This window comes from Hyla sarda, chromosome 4 (assembly GCF_029499605.1).
Source record: "Hyla sarda isolate aHylSar1 chromosome 4, aHylSar1.hap1, whole genome shotgun sequence".
Classification (NCBI taxonomy): domain Eukaryota; kingdom Metazoa; phylum Chordata; class Amphibia; order Anura; family Hylidae; genus Hyla; species Hyla sarda.
The window spans coordinates 232,590,553-232,609,887 of record NC_079192.1 but is presented as its reverse complement, the minus strand read 5'-3'; the positions used below and the strand labels follow the sequence as shown (position 1 = coordinate 232,609,887).

Sequence of the window (19,335 nt, the reverse complement as noted above, 5' to 3'; positions counted from 1 at the left end):
CAAGGAAACAGTTTAGGGCCACATATGGGGTATTTCTGTAATCGGGAGAAATTGCACTACAAATTTTGGGGGGATTTTTCTCCTTTTACCCCTTATGAAAAGGAAAAGTTTGGGGTTACACCAGCCTGTTAGTGTAAAGATTTATTTATTTTTTTACACTAACATGCTGGTGTTGCCCCCATACTTTTTATTTTCACAAAGCAGTAAAAGGAAAAAAAAGCCCCCCAAAATTAGTAACGCAATTTCTCCTGAGTACGGAATTACCCCATATGTGGGCGTAAAACGCTCTTCGGGCACACAACAAGGCTCAGGATTGAGAGTGCACCATGTATATTTGAGGCCTAAATTCGTGATTTGCACAGGGGTGGCTGATTTTACAGTGGTTCTGATATAAACGCAAAAACACAAATACCCACATGTGACCCCATTTTGGAATCTACACCCCCCACGGAACGTAACAAGGGGTATAGTGAGCATTTACACCCCACAGGTGTTTGACGAAATTTCATTAAAGTTGGATGGATTTTCACTAAACTGCTGGTGTTACCCTAAATTTTTCATTTTCACAAGGGAAACTAGAAAAAAGCCCCCCAAAATTTGTAACCCCATTTCCTCTGAGTAAGAACATACCCCATATGTGGATGTAAAGTGCTCGGCGGGCGCACTACAATACTAAGAAGAGAAGGAGCGCCATTGGGATTTTGAAGAGAAAATGTGTCCGGAATTGAAGGCCACATGAGTTTACAAAGCCTCCATAGTGCCAGAACAATGGACCCCCCACATGTGACCCCATTTTGGAAACTACACCCCTCGTGTAATGTAATAAGGGGTACAGTGAGCATTTACGCCCCACAGGTGTCTGACAGATTTTTGGAACAGCGGTCCGTGAAAATGAAAAATTTTATTTTTCATTTGCACAGTCCACTGTTCCAAAGATCTGTTAAACGCCAGTGGGGTGTAAATACTCACTGCATCCCTTATTAAATTCTGTGAGGGGTGTAGTTTCCAAAATGGGGTCACATGTGGGGGGTCCACTGTTCTGGCACCACAGGGGGCTTTGTAAACCCACATGGCCCCTGACTACCATTCCAAACTAATTCTCTTTCCAAAAGCTCAATGGCGCTCCTCCTCTTCTGAGCATTGTAGTGCGCCCGCAGAGCATTTTACGTCCTAACGTGGGGTATTTCCATACTCAGAAGAGATGGGGTTACATATTTTGGGGGGCATTCTCTCCCATAACCCTTTGTAAAAATGGTAAATTTGGGGAAGAAACTGCATTTTAGTGAAAACATTTTTTTTTTTCATTTACACATCCGATTTTAACGAAAAGTCGTCAAACACCTGCGTGGTGTTAAGGCTCACTGGACCCCTTGTTACGTGCCTTGAGGGGTGTAGTTTCCAAAATGGTATGCCATGTGGGGTTTTCTGCTGTTCTGGCACCATAGGAGCTTCCTAAATGTGACATGCCCCCCAAAAATCATTTCAGCAAAATTCACTCTCCAAAATCCCATTGTCGCTCCTTCCCTTCTGAGCCCTCTACTGCGCCCTCCCCGAACACTTGACATACACATATGAGGTATTTCCTTACTCGAGAGAAATTGGGTTACAAATTTTTGGAGCCTTTTTCTCCTATTATCACTTGTAAAAATTAAAAAACTGGGTCTACAAGAACATGCGAGTGTAAAAAATTAAGATTTTGAATTTTCTCCTTCACTTTGCTGCTATTCCTGGGAAACACCTAAAGGGTTAACAAACTTACTGAATGTCATTTTAGATACTTTTAGGGGTGTAGTTTTTATAATTGGGTCATTTTTGGGGTATTTCTAATAGGAAGGCCCTTCAAATCCACTTCAAAGCTGAACTGGTCTCTGAAAAATTTCGATTTTGAAAATTTTGTGGAAAATTGGAAAATTGCTGCTGAACTTTGAAGCCCTCATATTGTATTTGTGAATCAATATACAATTTATTTGGAATGTCTATTTTCCTTACAAGCAGAGAGCTTCAAAGTTAGAAAAATGCTACATTTTCAAATTTTTCAAATTTTTCATAAAATTTTGGAATTTTTCACCAAGAAATGATGGAAGTTGCGACAAAAATTTACCACTACCATAAAGTAGAATATGTCACGAAAAAACTATCTCGGAATCAAATTTATAAGTAAAAGCATCCCAGAGTTATTAGGGCTTAAAGTGACAGTGGTCAGATTTGCAAAAAATGCTCCCGTCCTTAGGGTTATAATGGGCTCCGTCCCCAAAGGGGTACTCCGGTGAAAACCTTTTTTCTTTTAAATCAACTGTTGGCAGAAAGTTAAACATATTTGTAAATTACTTCTATTAAAAATCTTAATCCTTCCTGTACTTATTAGCTGCTGAATACTACAGAGGAAATTCATTTCTTTTTGGAATGCTCTCTGATGACATCACGACCACAGTTTTCTCTGCTGACGTTATAATAATAATAATACTTTATTGTTGTCCTTAGTGGGATTTGAACCCAAGTCCCCAGCACTGTAAGGCAGCAGTGCTAACCACTGAGCCACCATGCTGCCCTTAGCATACATCTGCTATGCATAGTTGCTAAAATGGACAGAAATGTCAGCAGAGAGCACTGTGCTCATGATGTCATCATTGTTCCAAAAAGAAAGGATTTTCCTCTGTAGCATTCAGCAGCTAATAAGTACTGGAAGGATTAAGATATTTTAATAGAAGTAATTTACAAATATGTTTAACTTTCTGCCACCAGTTGATTTAAAAGAAAAAAGGTTTTCACTGGAGTACCCCTTTAAGGTATATTTGGGCTGGGTCCTTAAGGGGTTAAGTATGTTTTATTCTATTTTTTTTATTATATTAACTTCCTGGATGTATTCCTGAAGGGAAATGAGGTTCCTCTACTTTTCATTGACTTGATTGTAAAACAGCTGTCTTTTGCTATGAAGAGAGACTTGAGACAACCCAAATTTCAGCAGAAAACTGACCTTAAATATGCTCTGTGGGGGAGGTTTATCAAAACCTGTGCAAAGGAAAAGTTGCCCATAGCAACCAATCAGATCACCTCTTTCATTTTGCAGAGGCCTTGTTAAAAATGAAAGAATCAAGCTTATTGGTTGCTATGGGCAACTGTACAACTTTTCCGCTGGACAGGTTTTGATAAATCTCCCCGTGTGTTTACTTCTTGCTTTTGGTCTTATTTGGGTAAGTACAGTGTTGGTCATTCTTCAGCTACAAACTGATGATATTGAGACCATAATATTTAATGTCTTTGTAGTGTCCCGTTTTGTCCAAGCAAAATATTTCTGGCTGTCTCAAACCAGTTATACTTTCCGTTCTAAGTTATTTTAGATATATTTATGGCATACCAATAGGTTATGCCATACATGTTTAATTGGTGAATGTTGAATATGACTGTGGGAGACTTAAAAATAGCTAAGCATGTTGAATTACAGCAATCATGCTTGTTTATGGACTAGCACGACCATCACCACAGTTTGATAGTCCATCTTGTTGTCCTACAGCCATTGCTCCTAAATCCACCAAACCTTTTCAAACCCCATAGGCAGTGGCTTATCTCTTCTCTGAAAGACACTGAATGCAGCATATTGCATTCCAGAATGCTTAACCCCCCCCCCCTTTAAAAGACAATTACAAAGACATTTGTATAGCCAGCTTATCTCTGCATCAGGTAATCTTACTTTTTTTGTGGTTCCATTAGGTTGAAGTTGTGATTGCCACTACCAGTGTTACATCGCCAGTATTATTTTCTACATCTGCCTATCTATCTGTCAATATTGTGAGAACAATACATTTTTTTAAAACGTACCCACCTGCTGTTAATGTAAGTATTATACTGTATGTGTCAATGATGTGTACTAGCGTGTCATAATATAGTTTCTACATGTTGACATAACTAGTTTAGTTGATTTTGTTTTCTGTGATTACTTGGATCATGTTATCAAGTGAGTATGTGGCATCATAAGATGTGTGATTAGTTGACTTTATCTCTTTTAGCATTTTCATGAGGTTTTGCTCTTACTCCTCATGCTGATCCTACTGATACAGGCTGTGCTCACGAATGTCACCATCATTCAGTGTGTACATTACAAATCGCAAATGAGATTGCAGGATTCATTGTGGAATGTGTCACACTTGAACAAGTCTGATTACAGGAGTAATGAAGTAAGTTTCAGGTGAACTAAAGAACACCTACATTGTGCAATTCAAATGCTAAATGAAAATGATGGCCAAAATGTACTAAAGCTGTCTAGTTCTTAGGCTGTTTTCACACTATGAGCATTCATCAGCATTCATCAGTTATTAAACGGAGAAAACGGATGTATAATAACGGATGAAATAACGGGTGCTAATGGCTGAATAAATATTCATCAGTTAAGACCCGTTATAACATCCCTCATGTATGGCCGTAACACCTCTGCCTACAGACTCCCACAGCCGGGACTACTACTACTCCCATCATGGAACAGACTTCTATCCATGAGGGGAGTAGTAATTCTCTGGCTGCGGGAGTCTGCATACAGCTGGGGAGGCTACAATAGTGTTTGTACTACCACCCCCATCATGGAACAGAGTCTGTTCCATGATGGGAGTTGTAGTACAGGGGCTGAGGCATTGATCGTATCGGGTCTCACTTCCGAGACCCGATGAGATCAAAAGTTAAGCAGGGGAGCAGGCAGCAAGCTCCGCAACCCTGCGATGAATGGTGTGTTTTAACTTTCATTTTTGAATCCCCCGCGGGGAGCCCTCAATGGTCAGTACCGAGGAGCCATTCAGGGCTCTCAGCAAGAGATTTAAAAATGAACATTGGGAGTAGCAGGGGGCCATATCTATATTAAAAGCGCTTTGGGGGGCAAGATACATAGCACTGCAGGGGGAGACAGACATATAGCCTATATATCTAGCCCCCAGCGCATTTATAATATGCCCCCTGCATCGCATTTAAATATTAATAAATGTCACCGCTGCGCTATGAATGAAAAGCATTCTAGCAGCAGCCGGCGGCCCGATGCTGCTGATAGAAATACTTTTCATTCATAGCGCAGTGCCAGCATATGTATATAGAAGCGCTGTGGGGGGCAGATAACGCTATATGTCTGCACCCCCCAGTGCTTCTATATACATATACCCCTGCAGCGCTATGAATGAAAAGTACTTCTATTAGCAGCACATAGTGCCAGCAGACGTCTGAAGTATGAATGAAAAGTATTTCTATCAGCAGCATCAGGCCGCTGGCTGCTGCTAGAATGCTTTTCATTCACAGCACAGCAGTGACATATGTATATATATGCTGCGAGGGTACATATACATGCGCCGGTGGGGGATACATTATACTTGCGCTGGCAGGGGGTATATATTTATTAATGCGCCGGCGGGGGGTATATATTTATTAATGCGCCGGAGGGGGTATATATATTTATTAATGCGCTGCAGGGGGCATATTATAAATGCGGCGGGGGGGGGGGCTAGATATATAGGCTATAAGTCTGTTTCCCCCCCCCCTGCAGCGCTATATATCTTGCCCCCCAAAGTGCTTTTAATATAGATATGGCCCCCTGCTACTCCCAATGTTCATTTTTAAATCTCCCGCTGAGAGCTCTGAATGGCTCCTCGGTACTGACCATTGAGGGCTCCCCGCGGGGGATTCAAAAATGAAAGTTAAAACACACCATTCATCGCAGGTTTGCGGAGCTTGCTGCCCGCTCCCCTGCTTAATAACTTCTGATCGCATCGGGTCTCAAAAGTGAAACCCGGTGCGATCAATGCCTCAGCCCATGTACTACAACCCTCATCATGGAACAGACTGTTCCATGATGGGGGTAGTAGTACAAACACTAATGTAGCCTCCCCAGCTGTCTGCAGACTCCCGCAGCCAGGGAATTACTACTCCCATCATGGAAACAAGTCTGTTCCATGATTGGAGTAGTAGTAGTCCTTCAGCACTGCAGGAGTCTGCTGATGTCACCTCTTCTGAGCATGCTGGATATTGTAAACCAGGTGCAAACGGATTACATAAAGGCTCATCCGTTTGCCATAGACTTCAATGTTAAAAATAACGTCCGTTAATTTATCCATTTCTTGTGACGGAAGAAAAATTTGTGCATGTGCCGTTATTTCTCCTGTCTCAACTAAGCGTTAATTTTTAACGTAAATTTGTTTTCCCTTAGTCCTAACAGCAGCACAAGTGGGGTGTTCTGCCCCTTTGAAGCTGGCAGGACGGTGGAATTTTTAATTCCGCCCAAGTAATTAAACATTTAATTAGTACCCCATATAAGGCCTCCTCCCTTAGGCCACATTGCTTTATAACAAGTAACAAACAAAAATATACGGGCGGGAAATTTGTGTGCTGCTGTTAGGACTAAGGGAAAACAAATTTACGTTAAAAATTAACGCTTCCCTTACGTCCTAACCAGCAGCACAAGTGGGGACTTAGCAAGTAATAACACAAATAGGGAGGGACTACGGCAGAGTGGCACTTAGGATTGATTGCCCAAAGGCCAACTCTTCCGATCGTTTGGCATTGACCCTGTAATGACTAATAAACGTGGGTGCCCCAGGAGGCAGCCGCACAAATTTGATCAAGAGGAACAGCTTTCCTTTCTGCAAAGGAAGTAGAGACTGCCCTAGTAGAATGGGCAGTAACAAAGGCAGGAGGAGTTAAGTCCTGGGCTACAAAGGCCTCCCGGATTGCCTCCTTAATCCATCTACTCAGAGAGGGTTTAGAGGCTTTAAGACCCTTGTTCTTCCCTGAAAACGAAACAAGAAGGTGCTCCGATCTTCTAAATTCTTCAGTTCTGGAGATGTAGACTCTGAGAATTCTTGAGATGTCCAGAGTGTGGTCAGCAACTTCCTCAGGAGAACCTGGATTAGGGCACAGAACTGGAAGGGATATGACCTGGTTGGTGTTGGAAAACGTCGGAACCTTAGGAACAAAGGTGGGTAAATATCTCAACAGGACTCAATGTATAAGGCTCAAGGGACGAAAGGGCCTGAAGCTCGCCAACCCTTTTGGCTGAGGTTATGGCCAACAAGAAGGTGACTTTAAGGGACAAATACCTAAAGTCGACCTCTTCTAGCGGTTCAAAGGGATGAGAGCATAACCCTTTAAGAACAGTAGGCAAATCCCACTTGGGAATGGGTCTGAGAACTGTAGGTTTAAGTCTTTCAGCTCCCTTAAGGAATCTTTTGATTAGAGATTCTTGAGATAATGACCTGCCTAAAAAGGCAGAGAGTGCTGAGACTTGTACCTTTAGAGTGGATGGGCTAAGACCCTTGTCAAGGCCATCCTGAAGAAACCGTAGTATTGCAGAAAGAGGAGGATCTGAGGTTACTACCTCTTTCGTAGCACACCATTGAAGGAAAATCTTCTTTATCCTGGAATAGACCTTATTTGTAGACTCTGCTCTAGAGTGTGCAATGGTTCTCAAGACCTCCGCAGGAAGCCCACTACTTAGTAGGGTCCTGTCAATCTCCAGGCTGTCAGATTGAGTCTCCTCAGATCTAGGCAGGAGCCTGTGTTGTGAGACACAAGGTTCTGCACGTGGGGAAGCCTCCAATAACAACCCTGACTCATCCTCATGAGTTGGGTGAACCAGGACCTCTTGGGCCAGAATGGTATGATGGCAATCACTGAGGTCTGGTCTTGCCTGACTTTCATCAATACCTTCGGTATCATGGAAAGTGGAGGGAATATGTAGGCCAGCCTGAACCTCCATGGAATGGACAGAGTGTCTATCGCCACTGGGTTGTCCTCTTTGTAAAGAGAGCAGAATTTGTTCACCTTGGCGTTCAGACGAGTTGCCATGAGATCTATCTCTGGCAAACCCCACCTTAGGGTTATCTTCTTGAAGATGTCTTCGTTCAGGGACCATTCTCCTTGGACCGGAAGCCCGCGACTTAGACGATCTGCCACTATATTGAGATCCCCCTTGATGTGGATCGCAGAAAGGTGGGTTAGATTGAGCTCTGCCCAAGAGAGGATCAGTCCGGTCTCCTTGAGGAGCACTTGGGACTTCGTGCCACCCTGTCTGTTGATGTAAGCCACTACCGTGGTGTTGTCTGACCGGACTCTTACCGCCTTCCCTAGAACAAGAGGCGTGAAGTGGAGGAGAGCTAGACGAACTGCCCTCAGTTCTCTCATGTTGGAGGAGAGAAGTCTCTCCTGAGGGGACCAGGTACCTTGTACCGGAATCTCGTCCAGGTGGGCTCCCCAGCCCAGAAGGGAGGTGTCCGTTGTCAAAGTGATCCAACGAGGTTGAATCAAGGACTTCCCATCTGTCAGATCCCTCCACCATCTGAGGGATGCTCGGACTTCGGGCGACAGGGTGCATTTTCTGTCCAACCCTCTGGGGTTGTGGTTCCAGACAGTCAAGACCTGATCTTGTAGAGGTCGTAGATGCCATAGGGCCCAGGGAACTGCCTCTGCAGATGCTAAAATGTGACCCAACATCTTCATCAGAGTTCTGATGGATACCCTGCGAGGGACCATTAGAAACTCGGCGGCTCTTATGACTCGTTCTCTTCTTTCTGTAGTGAGGGACAAAGTCATCTGAGAAGAGTCGAGAACGAAGCCCAGAAACTTGAGGTGGCAGGGATTATTTCGGATTTTTCCCAATTTATAATCCAGCCCAGACGCTGGAGAAAATCTAGAGCCAGATGAAGATGGGAATGTAGTACGTCTAGAGTAGCGGCCTTTAGAAGCCAGTCATCTAGGTAAGGTATAATCTCTAGACCTCTTAATCTGAGGGCAGAGACTACCGGAGCCACCACCTTTGTGAAGGTGTGGGGAGCAGAAGTGATGCCGAAGGGCAACACAGCAAACTGGAAATGCCTTACCACACCTCTTATGGAGACAGCAACCCTCAAGAATTTCCTGTGGGCAGGAAAAATAGGAACATGAAGGTAAGCATCCTTCAGGTCGATAGTAACCATAAGATCTAGAGGGGCCAGAATGCTGATGACAGAGCGAATGGTCTCCATCCTGAACCTTCTTTTCCTTATGAACCGGTTCAAAAAGCGCAGATCTATGATCATACGCCAATCGCCTGACGGTTTCGGCACCAGAAAGATCGGGGAGTATACCCCTGAACCCCTTTGATTGGGGGGAACGTCTTCCAAAGCATGCTTTTCTATGTATTGGAGAACAGAGTTCTCTAGAATAGCCTGCTTTGGCTGAGGGAGTAGTTTTGTTAACACAAATTTTCTTGGAGGAAGGGACGTAAACTCTATTTTGTAACCTGACTGGATAACATCCAGTACCCAGGGATCTTGGATTTCTTTCATCCAAGCTGGAAGAAATAAACTTAAACGACCTCCTACCGGAGGGGGATCGGTAGATGACTTCTCTACCTGACATAGAAGGGAAGGGAGAGGGGAAACGTTGGTGGGTTCTAGAGGAGAGTCACAGCTCGGCTTTTCGATCTTTGCCACGGCCCCCTCCACGCTTCTGGTTGGACTGGCGCTTTTGGGATCTGGAAGGGCCCTGGTACCTCCCTCCCCTTGCTCTGCCCTTACCCCGAAAGGATTGGACAGGTAAGGATTTTCCTTTTCTTTCCGCATATCCTTCCATAATGCGGTCTAATTCGGACCCAAAAAGCCAATTGGGCTCAAGAGGCATACCACAAAGATTAAATTTGGAGGTATTGTCCGCCATCCAGGGGCGTAACCATAAGGGGCGCCTACTAGCCGAAGAGAGTCCCATAGACTTGGCCGCAAGCTTGAGGTGCTGTTGGGTCGATTCACAGAGAAAGTCCACTCCTAGAAGCAGTGTTTTAAAACTGTCCAGGATATCTTCCCTGGCAACATTTCCCTCAATCTCGGACTGGATCCGAAGAACTCTATCCTTCACGAATTCAGCAACTTCGTTAGAAGCAATAGCCACAGTAGCAGAAGCTGAAGCCGCAGTGTAACTGCGCCTCAATAATGAGTCCACCTTTCTATCAAGGGGATCCTGAAGGTTGCTTCCATCGTCCGCTGGAACAAGGACCCTCCTAGATAGTCTATTGACCGCCATGTCGACCTTAAGTGGAGGGACCCAGGAATCTAATTCAGCCTCCGGCAATGGGTACATGAGTCTGAACCTCCGGGTGAGAACTGCTGGCTTGTCCGGATGTTTCCATTCAGTTTTCATTATTTTCCTGAGGGTATCATCCACCTTGAAAACCCAAGGTTCCCTAGCGGTGGATGTTGAGGCTTCCCCCTGATCAACATCCTGGTCCCCTGACCGGATGGATCTAAGTAATCTCTGAATTTTCTCTATTGGAAAAAGTGGTTGAGAGACTACTTCTTCCACAGATAGCTCCGACTGATCTCCCACTGACATGGCGGGGTCTTCTACAACCGAAGGAGGGCTAGATGAGGTTCTAGGCCTTTTGGGAGCTAAGGAACTCTTTATTTCTGAGATAGAATTGCCCATAAACTCTTTCATCCATACAAACATGTCATGGACAGTGGGCTCCGCAGGGTTAGCAGGTGGACGACACCCAGGACACCTATTGTACTCATAGGCATCCGGTAGCGGGGTGCCGCAATCAGCACATGTCAAATGACGCTTCTTAGAGGCGGATTTGCGACCTCCAGACAAATGATCACTCAAGGAAGGAGTAGACATTGTCTAAGAGAAAAGAAATCAAAGGGTTAGAAACAATTCTACCTAACCCTGTTGCAGAGCAACCTACAAATTAATACCTATTAGGTAAATAGTTTTGCTCTAGCAAAGAGAACTCAAGGTATAGCAGAGGTTTAACCAGTGCAAGTACTCCAGCTAGGGTAGCATCAAGAGACACACTAATGGTCCAGCTGCTTTTTATAGGGGAATGGCGCCTAGATTTAAGTTAAGCCCCGCCCCCTACAGGATGTGATGTACAATACCGAACAAAACATCCAATTCATGGAGAAATGCAGATTATACAGGATGTGATCCTTCCCACCCTTGGAAGGGGCACATGCACAACAGGATTTGCGAAAAATCCTAGAAATTAAGGTAATCTGCGCTTTAGAAGCGCAGACGCCGGACCGGAAGTCGTCAGACGACGCACTTCCGGTCCACGGAGCTGCCGCAGCGATGGGGCGACACAGACAGCGCTGCCAAATAAGGTAAGGGCGGACTTAGCCCAAACAGAGAGGCATCAGCGGACCCCTAACAGTTAGGAGGGGCGCACAGAGCTGCTCACGCCAACTCTCGCAACTTCGGTCAGAGACCGAAGTCGCGGACCGCTGAGCTTGGGACAGAACGCTGTCCCGCAGTAGAAAAAGATAAGAAAACATATATATATATAAAAAAAAACTCTCCCCTAAGACTTGGGAAGGGAGAGGGATCCATGCAGGCTCTGCTAAAAAGCAGCAGAGCCTGCACCGTCCTGCTGTCCGCACAGGACAGAAAAAAAGCAATGTGGCCTAAGGGAGGAGGCCTTATATGGGGTACTAATTAAATGTTTAATTACTTGGGCGGAATTAAAAATTCCACCGTCCTGCCAGCTTCACAGGGGCAGAACACCCCACTTGTGCTGCTGGTTAGGACGTAAGGGAACGGCCGTTATTCATGATGGGCTATAACGGTTCATAACGGGTAATAAAAAAATCCCATAGACTTGAATGGGATTGTTTAACTGCCGTTTAACAAGGATTTTCTGACTGACGTTTGTAACGGAGGAATTTTTATAGTGTGAAAGCAGCCTTACTTAGACAGTGTATTCTTATACTAGACATTCTAAGGCTGCATTCACATCTCGTTTTTGCAATACGGTTCCCGTATCAGTTTTTTTGTAAAAACAAAACGTATGTCTCAAAACCGGACTGAACCATATACAACCGTGTACAACCATATATGCATCTGTATGGTTTTAAACCGTATACGGTTTGAAAACGGATGTCCAGTTGCATACGGTTTTGATACGTTTTTTGAGAAAAAAAAATTGATAAGGTTTTATGTTTGTCTTTAATTGAATGAAGTTCTTCTTGTTCTATTTGTGGGAAGAACTTTCGGCATGCACTGCGCATGTGCAAACTACAAAACCGTATTGTGCAAACCGGAAGGAACCGTACGCACATACGGTTCTGTACGGTTCCCATTGACCTCAATTTTTTTTTAAACGTATAAGGGTTGTGTCCGGTTTTTCACCCGGACATAAAACCGTAGTAGACTACGGTTTTGTGTATGGGGAAAAAAAACGGATAAAACCGTATATGATGCAAAACGTATACAAACGGATGCTACGTTTGGCATACGGTTTTCAATTACATGTCTAATACATACGGTTTGCAATACGGCTCCATACGGTTTTTACACTGAAATCTGATACAGGAACCGTATTTCAAAACGAGATGTGAATGCAGCCTAAGAATGCACCAGATTCATTGCAATGGCTCTTCCTGTTTGATAATTTTGTCATATTCTTAGGCTGTCTAGTTTATGTTTAGACCAATTATTATTATATACTAATATATGGATATACTTTGGTAATAAAACTTTAATTACTAAATGTCTCAATTCATGTGTAATATGCAAGAGCCAACCTGGGAATCTGCTTTTCATGCCTGGTCTCCACTCTCTTACTGCTCGCCATGGTGGGTCTGCAGTGCACACAGTGCTAGTGACCTTCCCCTGTGTATATTGTTTTTCCTGATGTATTTTAGCTTAGGTAAGAACCAGAAGAATTAATCTGCACTGAGGTCTTTTGTTATTCTGGTTACTGTGAAAACACCCTGTTCTCTGGATGGTCAGCTGACCTCGTTGGCTTTGCACCTGCTTAGCTCCCTATTTAAGCCCTCAGTATTCATCCAGACCTTGCCTGCAAAAGAGCTCATACTTCTAGCTAGCGTTTGTACTGTATCTTGTATTTCTGGCATTACTGACCTATTGGCTCTGTTCTCTGACTCCTCTCTTGTTTCTGCGATTTGGCTGATCTGTTTTCTCTTGGTACTGACTCGGCTTGTGGACATTGACATATTGTGCATGTATGTTTAGTTATTATTTCTGTTAGTGTGTGTTATTCCATACAGTGTCCACACCTCTGTCTGTATTGTAAGTTTATTTTGTTGACGTTTTACTCCCTGCACTTATTCAGGCAGGGACTGTCTCCGTGGTTGTGGACCCGTCGCCTAGGGCAGGTACGCAAGTAGGCAGGGTAAGTGGGAGCGGGTGAGTTCAGGGCTTTTCCCTGCCCATAGGTGAAATTTTCGCAAGCCCACGACATACCTGCATTTGCCTTGCTCCTGCTATGGAAGCTGTCTGCTTTGGTAGAGCAAATGCAGGGTTTGATTTAGCTGATTCTGGATTTAGCTGAAAGACTTCAGCAGTGTGAGTCTTCTCTGTCTGTCAGCTTCAGTTCAGACCTTGACTCAGAGACTGCAAGATCAGGAGCAGTTAATCCAGAGTTTGCTACCTAGAACCCAGGAATTGGAGTCTGCCCGTACCCTGGTGTAATCTGGTTCTGTCCTAACTCCTGTGGGGCCGCAAGTTAGTCTCCCGGATTGATTTTCGGGTAACTGAAAAATGTTTAAGAAAAATGTTTAAGAAAGTTGAAATTTATACTTTCGTCTGAGACTGGCACTGAGGCCCAGAGAGTGAGAATTATGTCTCTTCTGCAAGGGGGTCTCCAGAAATGGGTATTTTCCCTTGGTCCCGATGCCTCTGAGTTGTCCTCCGTGGATTCACTGTTTGCGGGATTGGGGCTCTTGTACGCAGAACCAGACCTTGCTCCCTATGCTGAATCTCAGCTGCGTACATTGCAGCAGGGTCGCAGACCTGTTGAGGAATATTGTGCAGACTTTAGAACGTGGTGCGTGGCATCTCGGTGGAACACCCCAGCTTTAGTTTGTCAGGAGAGGGGCAAGTCACCAGCATGTCTTTTAAGGTGTCGGATAATCCCAATCTAAACTGACACCCTTGACCAAGCCATGATGTTAGCTGTCCGTTTAGATAGATGTCTACGTGAACACAAACAGATGTGTTCATCTTCCTCCAATTCTGACTATTTACCTGTCTATAATAACCAACCTGTGCCTGAGGTGGAGCCCATGCAAATTGGGTCAATTCGTACCCCGGAGGAGCGCAGAAGATTTTGTCAACTAAATGGCCTTTTGATTTTACTGTGGGGAGAATACACACTTCATCGCCTCCTGTGTCAAGCGTCCGCGTCCAAGTGGAAATCGTGGAGGCCACTTGGGCGCACAGGTATGTCATGCCTCTCAGAAAGCTACACCTGGCAGAGTTCTTCTGGGGGGAATTATTCCATCTTTTGACATCTAAGAGTATTGTAAAGCCTGTTTTGCATGAGTCTCTGGCTGAATCTGCGTCATGTCACGCCATGGGCAATAAGTGTGTGGAGAGTACTCTTGTTGACTTGCAGTCAGAGGGAAGTAGTGTAAGATTCTGTGAGGTTACAATGAGTGGTGTGATTTGTAGGATGAGGATACAGATGAGGACATTGATGGTACATCTGTATCCAAGTCAAGACCTTTGCACTCTCAGGTGGTTAAGCGTCCAGTGGCGCCTTTTAAAAGGGGGGGTTCTGTAAGAACCAGAAGGGTTTATCAGCACTGAGGTCTTTTCTTATTCTGGTTACTGTGGAAACGCACTGTTCTATGGATGGTCAGCTGACCTTGTTGGCTTTGTACCTGCTTAGCTCCCTATTTAAGCCCTCAGTATATTCATCCAGGCCTTGCCTGCGAAAAAGCTCATACTTCTAGCTAGAGTTTGTATTGTATCTTGTATTTCTGGCATTATTAACCTATTGGCTCCGTTCTCTGTGTGTTATTCCATACAGTGTCCCGATCTCCTTCTGTATTGTAAGTTTATTTTGTTGACGTTTTACACCCTGCACTTATACTGGCAGGGACTGTCACCGTAGTTGTGTACCCGTCGCCTAGGGCGGGTACGCAAGTAGGCAGGGCAAATGGGAGTGGGTTAGTTCAGGGCCCTGTATACTGCAGCCTCTAGCAATTATTAGATGCCAAAGTAAACATGTACGTCACTGTATCCGCTAACATAGCAAGCAGTAAGTGAGTGAGTGAAGACCAGGGTGTGAGACAGCCTGTGTTACTGCATCCAGACAACCCCTGCTGTATATTACACAGGCATTGGTATATTTTTTTAATTTTACAAAAGTATATTACTTCATTAGTGTGGTAGATTAAAGACTATTTTCCACCAAAGTACCCCTTTAACCACTTGAGGACACAGCCAATTTTCATTTTAAGTGTTTTCATTTTTCCCTTCTCGCCTTCTTAAAGCCATAACCCTTTAAATTTTCCATTTACAGACCTATATGAGGACTTATTTTATGCAGGGACAATTTATATTTTAATGACCATACTCATTTTACCACAAAATCTACGAAGGAAGTGGAAAAAAAAACATATTTGTGGGGTGAAATTAAATAAATTACACTTGATAGGCTACTTTCACACTGCTGTTGTGCCCTGTCCTTAAACGGCTGTAAGGCTTTTTTTCCCCCCAGCCTTTAACGGCTGTTATCGGGACGTGGCACATCAAAAAATGAGTCCCGATGAATTCCATTTACTATAATGGGATCCTTCGGGCACTGTTATTTTGGAGCGGGAGAAAAAGAAGGCGCAAGCAGTATTGACCCCGACGGCCATCACACTGCCGTATCCTAACGGCAGTGTGAAAGAAGCCTTACACTGTTTTAACACACTGCACTCAATGGTAAAAATGACATGTTGTGCCACAATTGCTGATGATAGCAGCATTTAAATGGTTACCATTAATGTGATCAGCTCCTGAGCTTGTTTCATACCCCACCAGAGTAGATATAACATAAATATAAGTTGTGTTTCGCAGATGAATTAAACTGTACTGAAATCTTGTGCCAGAAAGGTGCCTAAAAATATCTAAACTTATAATAAATATCACCCCAGTCATGTAAGCTGGCTTTTTGACACAAATTACACCAAAATTCTGGTGCATTTTCAATAGTAAATCTGTTTGTTTTTTTCCCTCCTTGGACCCCATTTGCATACAGTCACATACCTATCCTTGTTTGTAGGACAGCAGAGACATACAAGGCTGATAATCCAGGAGATTTGAGTGGCTACTTAAATGGTAACTTATTAATACACGTTTAAGAGGTTTAGCTTTTCATACAATATTCAGTGTCCAAAAGATATTCAAATGTGTTTAATGCCTACTTGCACCAAATTTCAACTTCCAGGCTTAAGTATTTGTAAACCCTGGCAGAAAACTGAATTCACCACACTTTGAGGATGCTAACCCAGTTTTTTACTTTCCAGCAAATAATTTATAATATTCATATAACTTTTTTTTTTCTGCCTGGGTTGCTACAATAAAAATAATAAAGTTTAAAGGGGTACTCCGGTGAAAAACATTATTATTTTTTTTTTTAAATCAACTGGTGCCAGAAAGTTAAACAGATCTGTAAATTACTTCTAATAAAAAATCTTAATCCTTCTTGTACTTATTAGCTGCTGAATACTACAGCGGAAATTATTTTCTTTTTGAAACACAGAACTGTCTGCTGACATCACGAGCACAGTGCTCTCTGCTGACATCTCTGTCCATTTTATGAACTGTCCAGAACAGCATATGTTTGCTATGGGGATTTCCTTTTACCCTGGACAGTTCCTAAAATGGACAGAGATGTCAGTAGAGAGCACTGTGCTCATGATGTCAGCAGACAGCTCTGTGTTTCAAACGGAAAAGAATTTCCACTGTGGTATTCAGCAGCTAATAAATACAGGAAGGATTAAGATTTTTTTAATAGAAGTCATTTTCAAATCTGTTTAACTTTCTGGCACCAGTTGATTTAAAAAAATAAATAAATAAATAAAAAAGTTTTTCACCGGAGTACCCCTTTAACTTACCTTCTATCCCTCCCCTGGTACCGCAACGTTGTCCCTCCTTGGACGGTCATAGTTTGAGCGGCAGTGTAAAGTAACGGGACGGGCTTCTTCCTGGTGCTTGATAAGGTCAGAGAACCCAGTAAAATATAAAGACATGCACAACAACACTTCTTGGTGTGGATCCTGTGCATTAAAACAGGACAAAGTGGTGTGTGGAAGTAATAAAGGCATAATAAACAGTATTACAACTTGGCATCATAAATCCTGGAACCTTTTTAAAATGCTCGGTGAACATCTTCTAAAAGTGTTTTTTTGCCAGGGGTTGTAGTCGATGGGGGAGATTAATCAAAACCTGTGCAGAGGAAAAGTTGACCTGTTGCCCATAGCAACCAATCACATTGTTTCTTTCATTTTTCAGAGGCCTAAAAATTTAAGAAGTAATCTGATTGGTTTCTATAAACAACTGGTCAGCTTTCCACCTGCACAGGTTTTGATAAATCCCCCTCCCTTTGTGTGTATGCTATATATACTGTACTTGTCATGCTGATAGATTATTCTTACAACTAAGAACATCATGTTGAGCCATTAAGTATTTACTTATACATTTTGTTGACACAATTGGAATATTAAATGAGAACTATACTCTATTTTGTTTATCATTTACAGATTTCCAGAAATTCACTGAGAAACTTTGACAAAGAAAAGGCATGGAAAGCAGTTATGGTACAGATGAGCCAGTAGCCCTGTTTTTGCTCCAGATTCTGTGCAGTTACTAGTTAGTATTTCACTGATCGTATTTCTAGCTGACAAGTATTTTTGTACAATGAGGCCTAGTGACTCCTTGAACTAGCTCTACAGAGCCCATTATGACTGCACATTAGTGTGACTGTATAGTTTTTCTATTGTCTTAGAAACATCTAGTTCTGGTTTGTAATTCTGTAGTCAAATACATTTCAGCCCAAGCCAAATAACCTACAAGAAACATCTCAATAAATCTTTAGCATTTTTCCCTTAATGTATTTATTGTCTTCTATGAATTTTAAATGCAATAAATAAATGCATTATAAAATGTAGTTTTGCAGATCATATTTTTTTATTTCACACCAGAAGATCTCTGAACAGATTATTGACTGTGCGGTCCTAGAGCCAACTGATTTAAGTCGCTGCTGGACACACTTTGAAACTCCAGTACTAACGGAATTACCGTAGGGAATGCCCTTCCAGATCTTTACCCCATAGGGATTGAATTTTATTCCAGACACAGATCTAAGCCATCCCCCCAAAATATGTAACCCAATTTCTTTCGAGTAAGGAAATACCTCATGTGGATGTAAAGTGATCTGCGGGTGCACTAGAGGGCTCAAAAGGGGGGGAGCGACTTGGCTTTTAGAAAGCGAATTTTGCTGAAATGGTTTGGGGGGGGGGGGCGCATGTCACATTTAGTCACCCCTTTGGGAAACTACACCCCTCAAGGAACTTAACAAGGAGTGCAGTGAGCATTTATACCCCACTGGCGTTTGACAGATCTATGTAACAGTGGGCTGTGCAAATGAAAAATAAAATTTTTCATTTTCACGGACCACTGTTAAAAAATCTGTCAGTCACCTGTGGGGTGTTAAGGCTCACTATACCCCTTGTTACCTTCCATGAGGGGTGTAGTTTCCAAAATGGGGTCACATGTGGGTATTTTTTTTTTTTTTGCATTTGTGTGAACCGCTGAAACCAGCAGCCACCCCTGTGCAAATCACCAGTTTAGGCCTCAAATGTACATGGTGCTCTCACTCATGAGCCTTGTTGTGCGCCCGCTGAGCAGTTTACGCCCACATATGGGGTATTTCCGTACTTGGGAGAAATTGTGTTACAAATTTTGTGGGTCTTTATTTTCATTTATCTCTTATGAAAATGAAAAGTATGGGGCAACACCAGCATGTTAGTGTAAAAAATAATTTTTTTTACACTAACAGGCTGGTGTAGACCCCAACTTTACCTTTTCATAGGGGTTAAAAGCCCCCCAAAATTTGTAGCGCAATTTCTCTCGAGTACGGAGATACCCCATATGTGGCCTTAAACTGTTGCCTTGAAATAAGACAGGGCTCGGAAGTGAGAGAGCACCATGCGCATTTGAGGCCTAAATTAGGGATTTTTATAGGGGTGTACCCGGATGCAAGCGTTTCACTCGTCTCCTCCACCAAAAATAATGTACATCAGTTTTCCCAAAACAGGGTGCCTCCAGCTGTTGCAAAACTCACCACATGCCTGGACAGTCAATGGCTGTCCGGCAATACTGGGAGATGTTATTTTGCAACAGCTGGAGGCTCCATTTTGGAAAAATTGACGTGCAAGATGTTTTTAATCTTTATTTTGGGGGGGTGTAGTGTATTTGTAGTATTTTACTCTTTATTTAGGGTTATTGTAGTGTTTTTAGGGTACATTCAAACTTAAAGCGGGAAACTTGCTGAAAACCCCCGCCCATGTGAATGTACCCTGTACATTCACATTGGGGGGC

General features: G+C 43.2%; 1 protein-coding gene across 5 annotated transcripts in view; it reads left to right on the top strand.

Annotated features, from left to right (window-relative positions):
* The window catches only part of MLC1 (modulator of VRAC current 1), a 104,902-nt gene extending 87,000 nt beyond the window's left edge, over window positions 1–17,902 (top strand). For 3 of the 5 annotated variants that reach the window (XM_056573732.1, XM_056573730.1, XM_056573733.1), the window contains 3 exons: window positions 3,709–3,831; window positions 4,005–4,172; window positions 17,496–17,902. In XM_056573732.1, coding sequence (XP_056429707.1) covers window positions 3,709–3,831; window positions 4,005–4,172; window positions 17,496–17,570 — 366 coding nt within the window. In that variant the 3' untranslated portion in view covers window positions 17,571–17,902. Of the gene's footprint in view, window positions 1–3,708; window positions 3,832–4,004; window positions 4,173–15,991; window positions 16,072–17,495 lie in introns of those variants that run through there. The other 2 variants (XM_056573734.1, XM_056573735.1) reach the window with 2 other exon arrangements.
* Window positions 17,903–19,335: the final 1,433 nt, after the last annotated feature.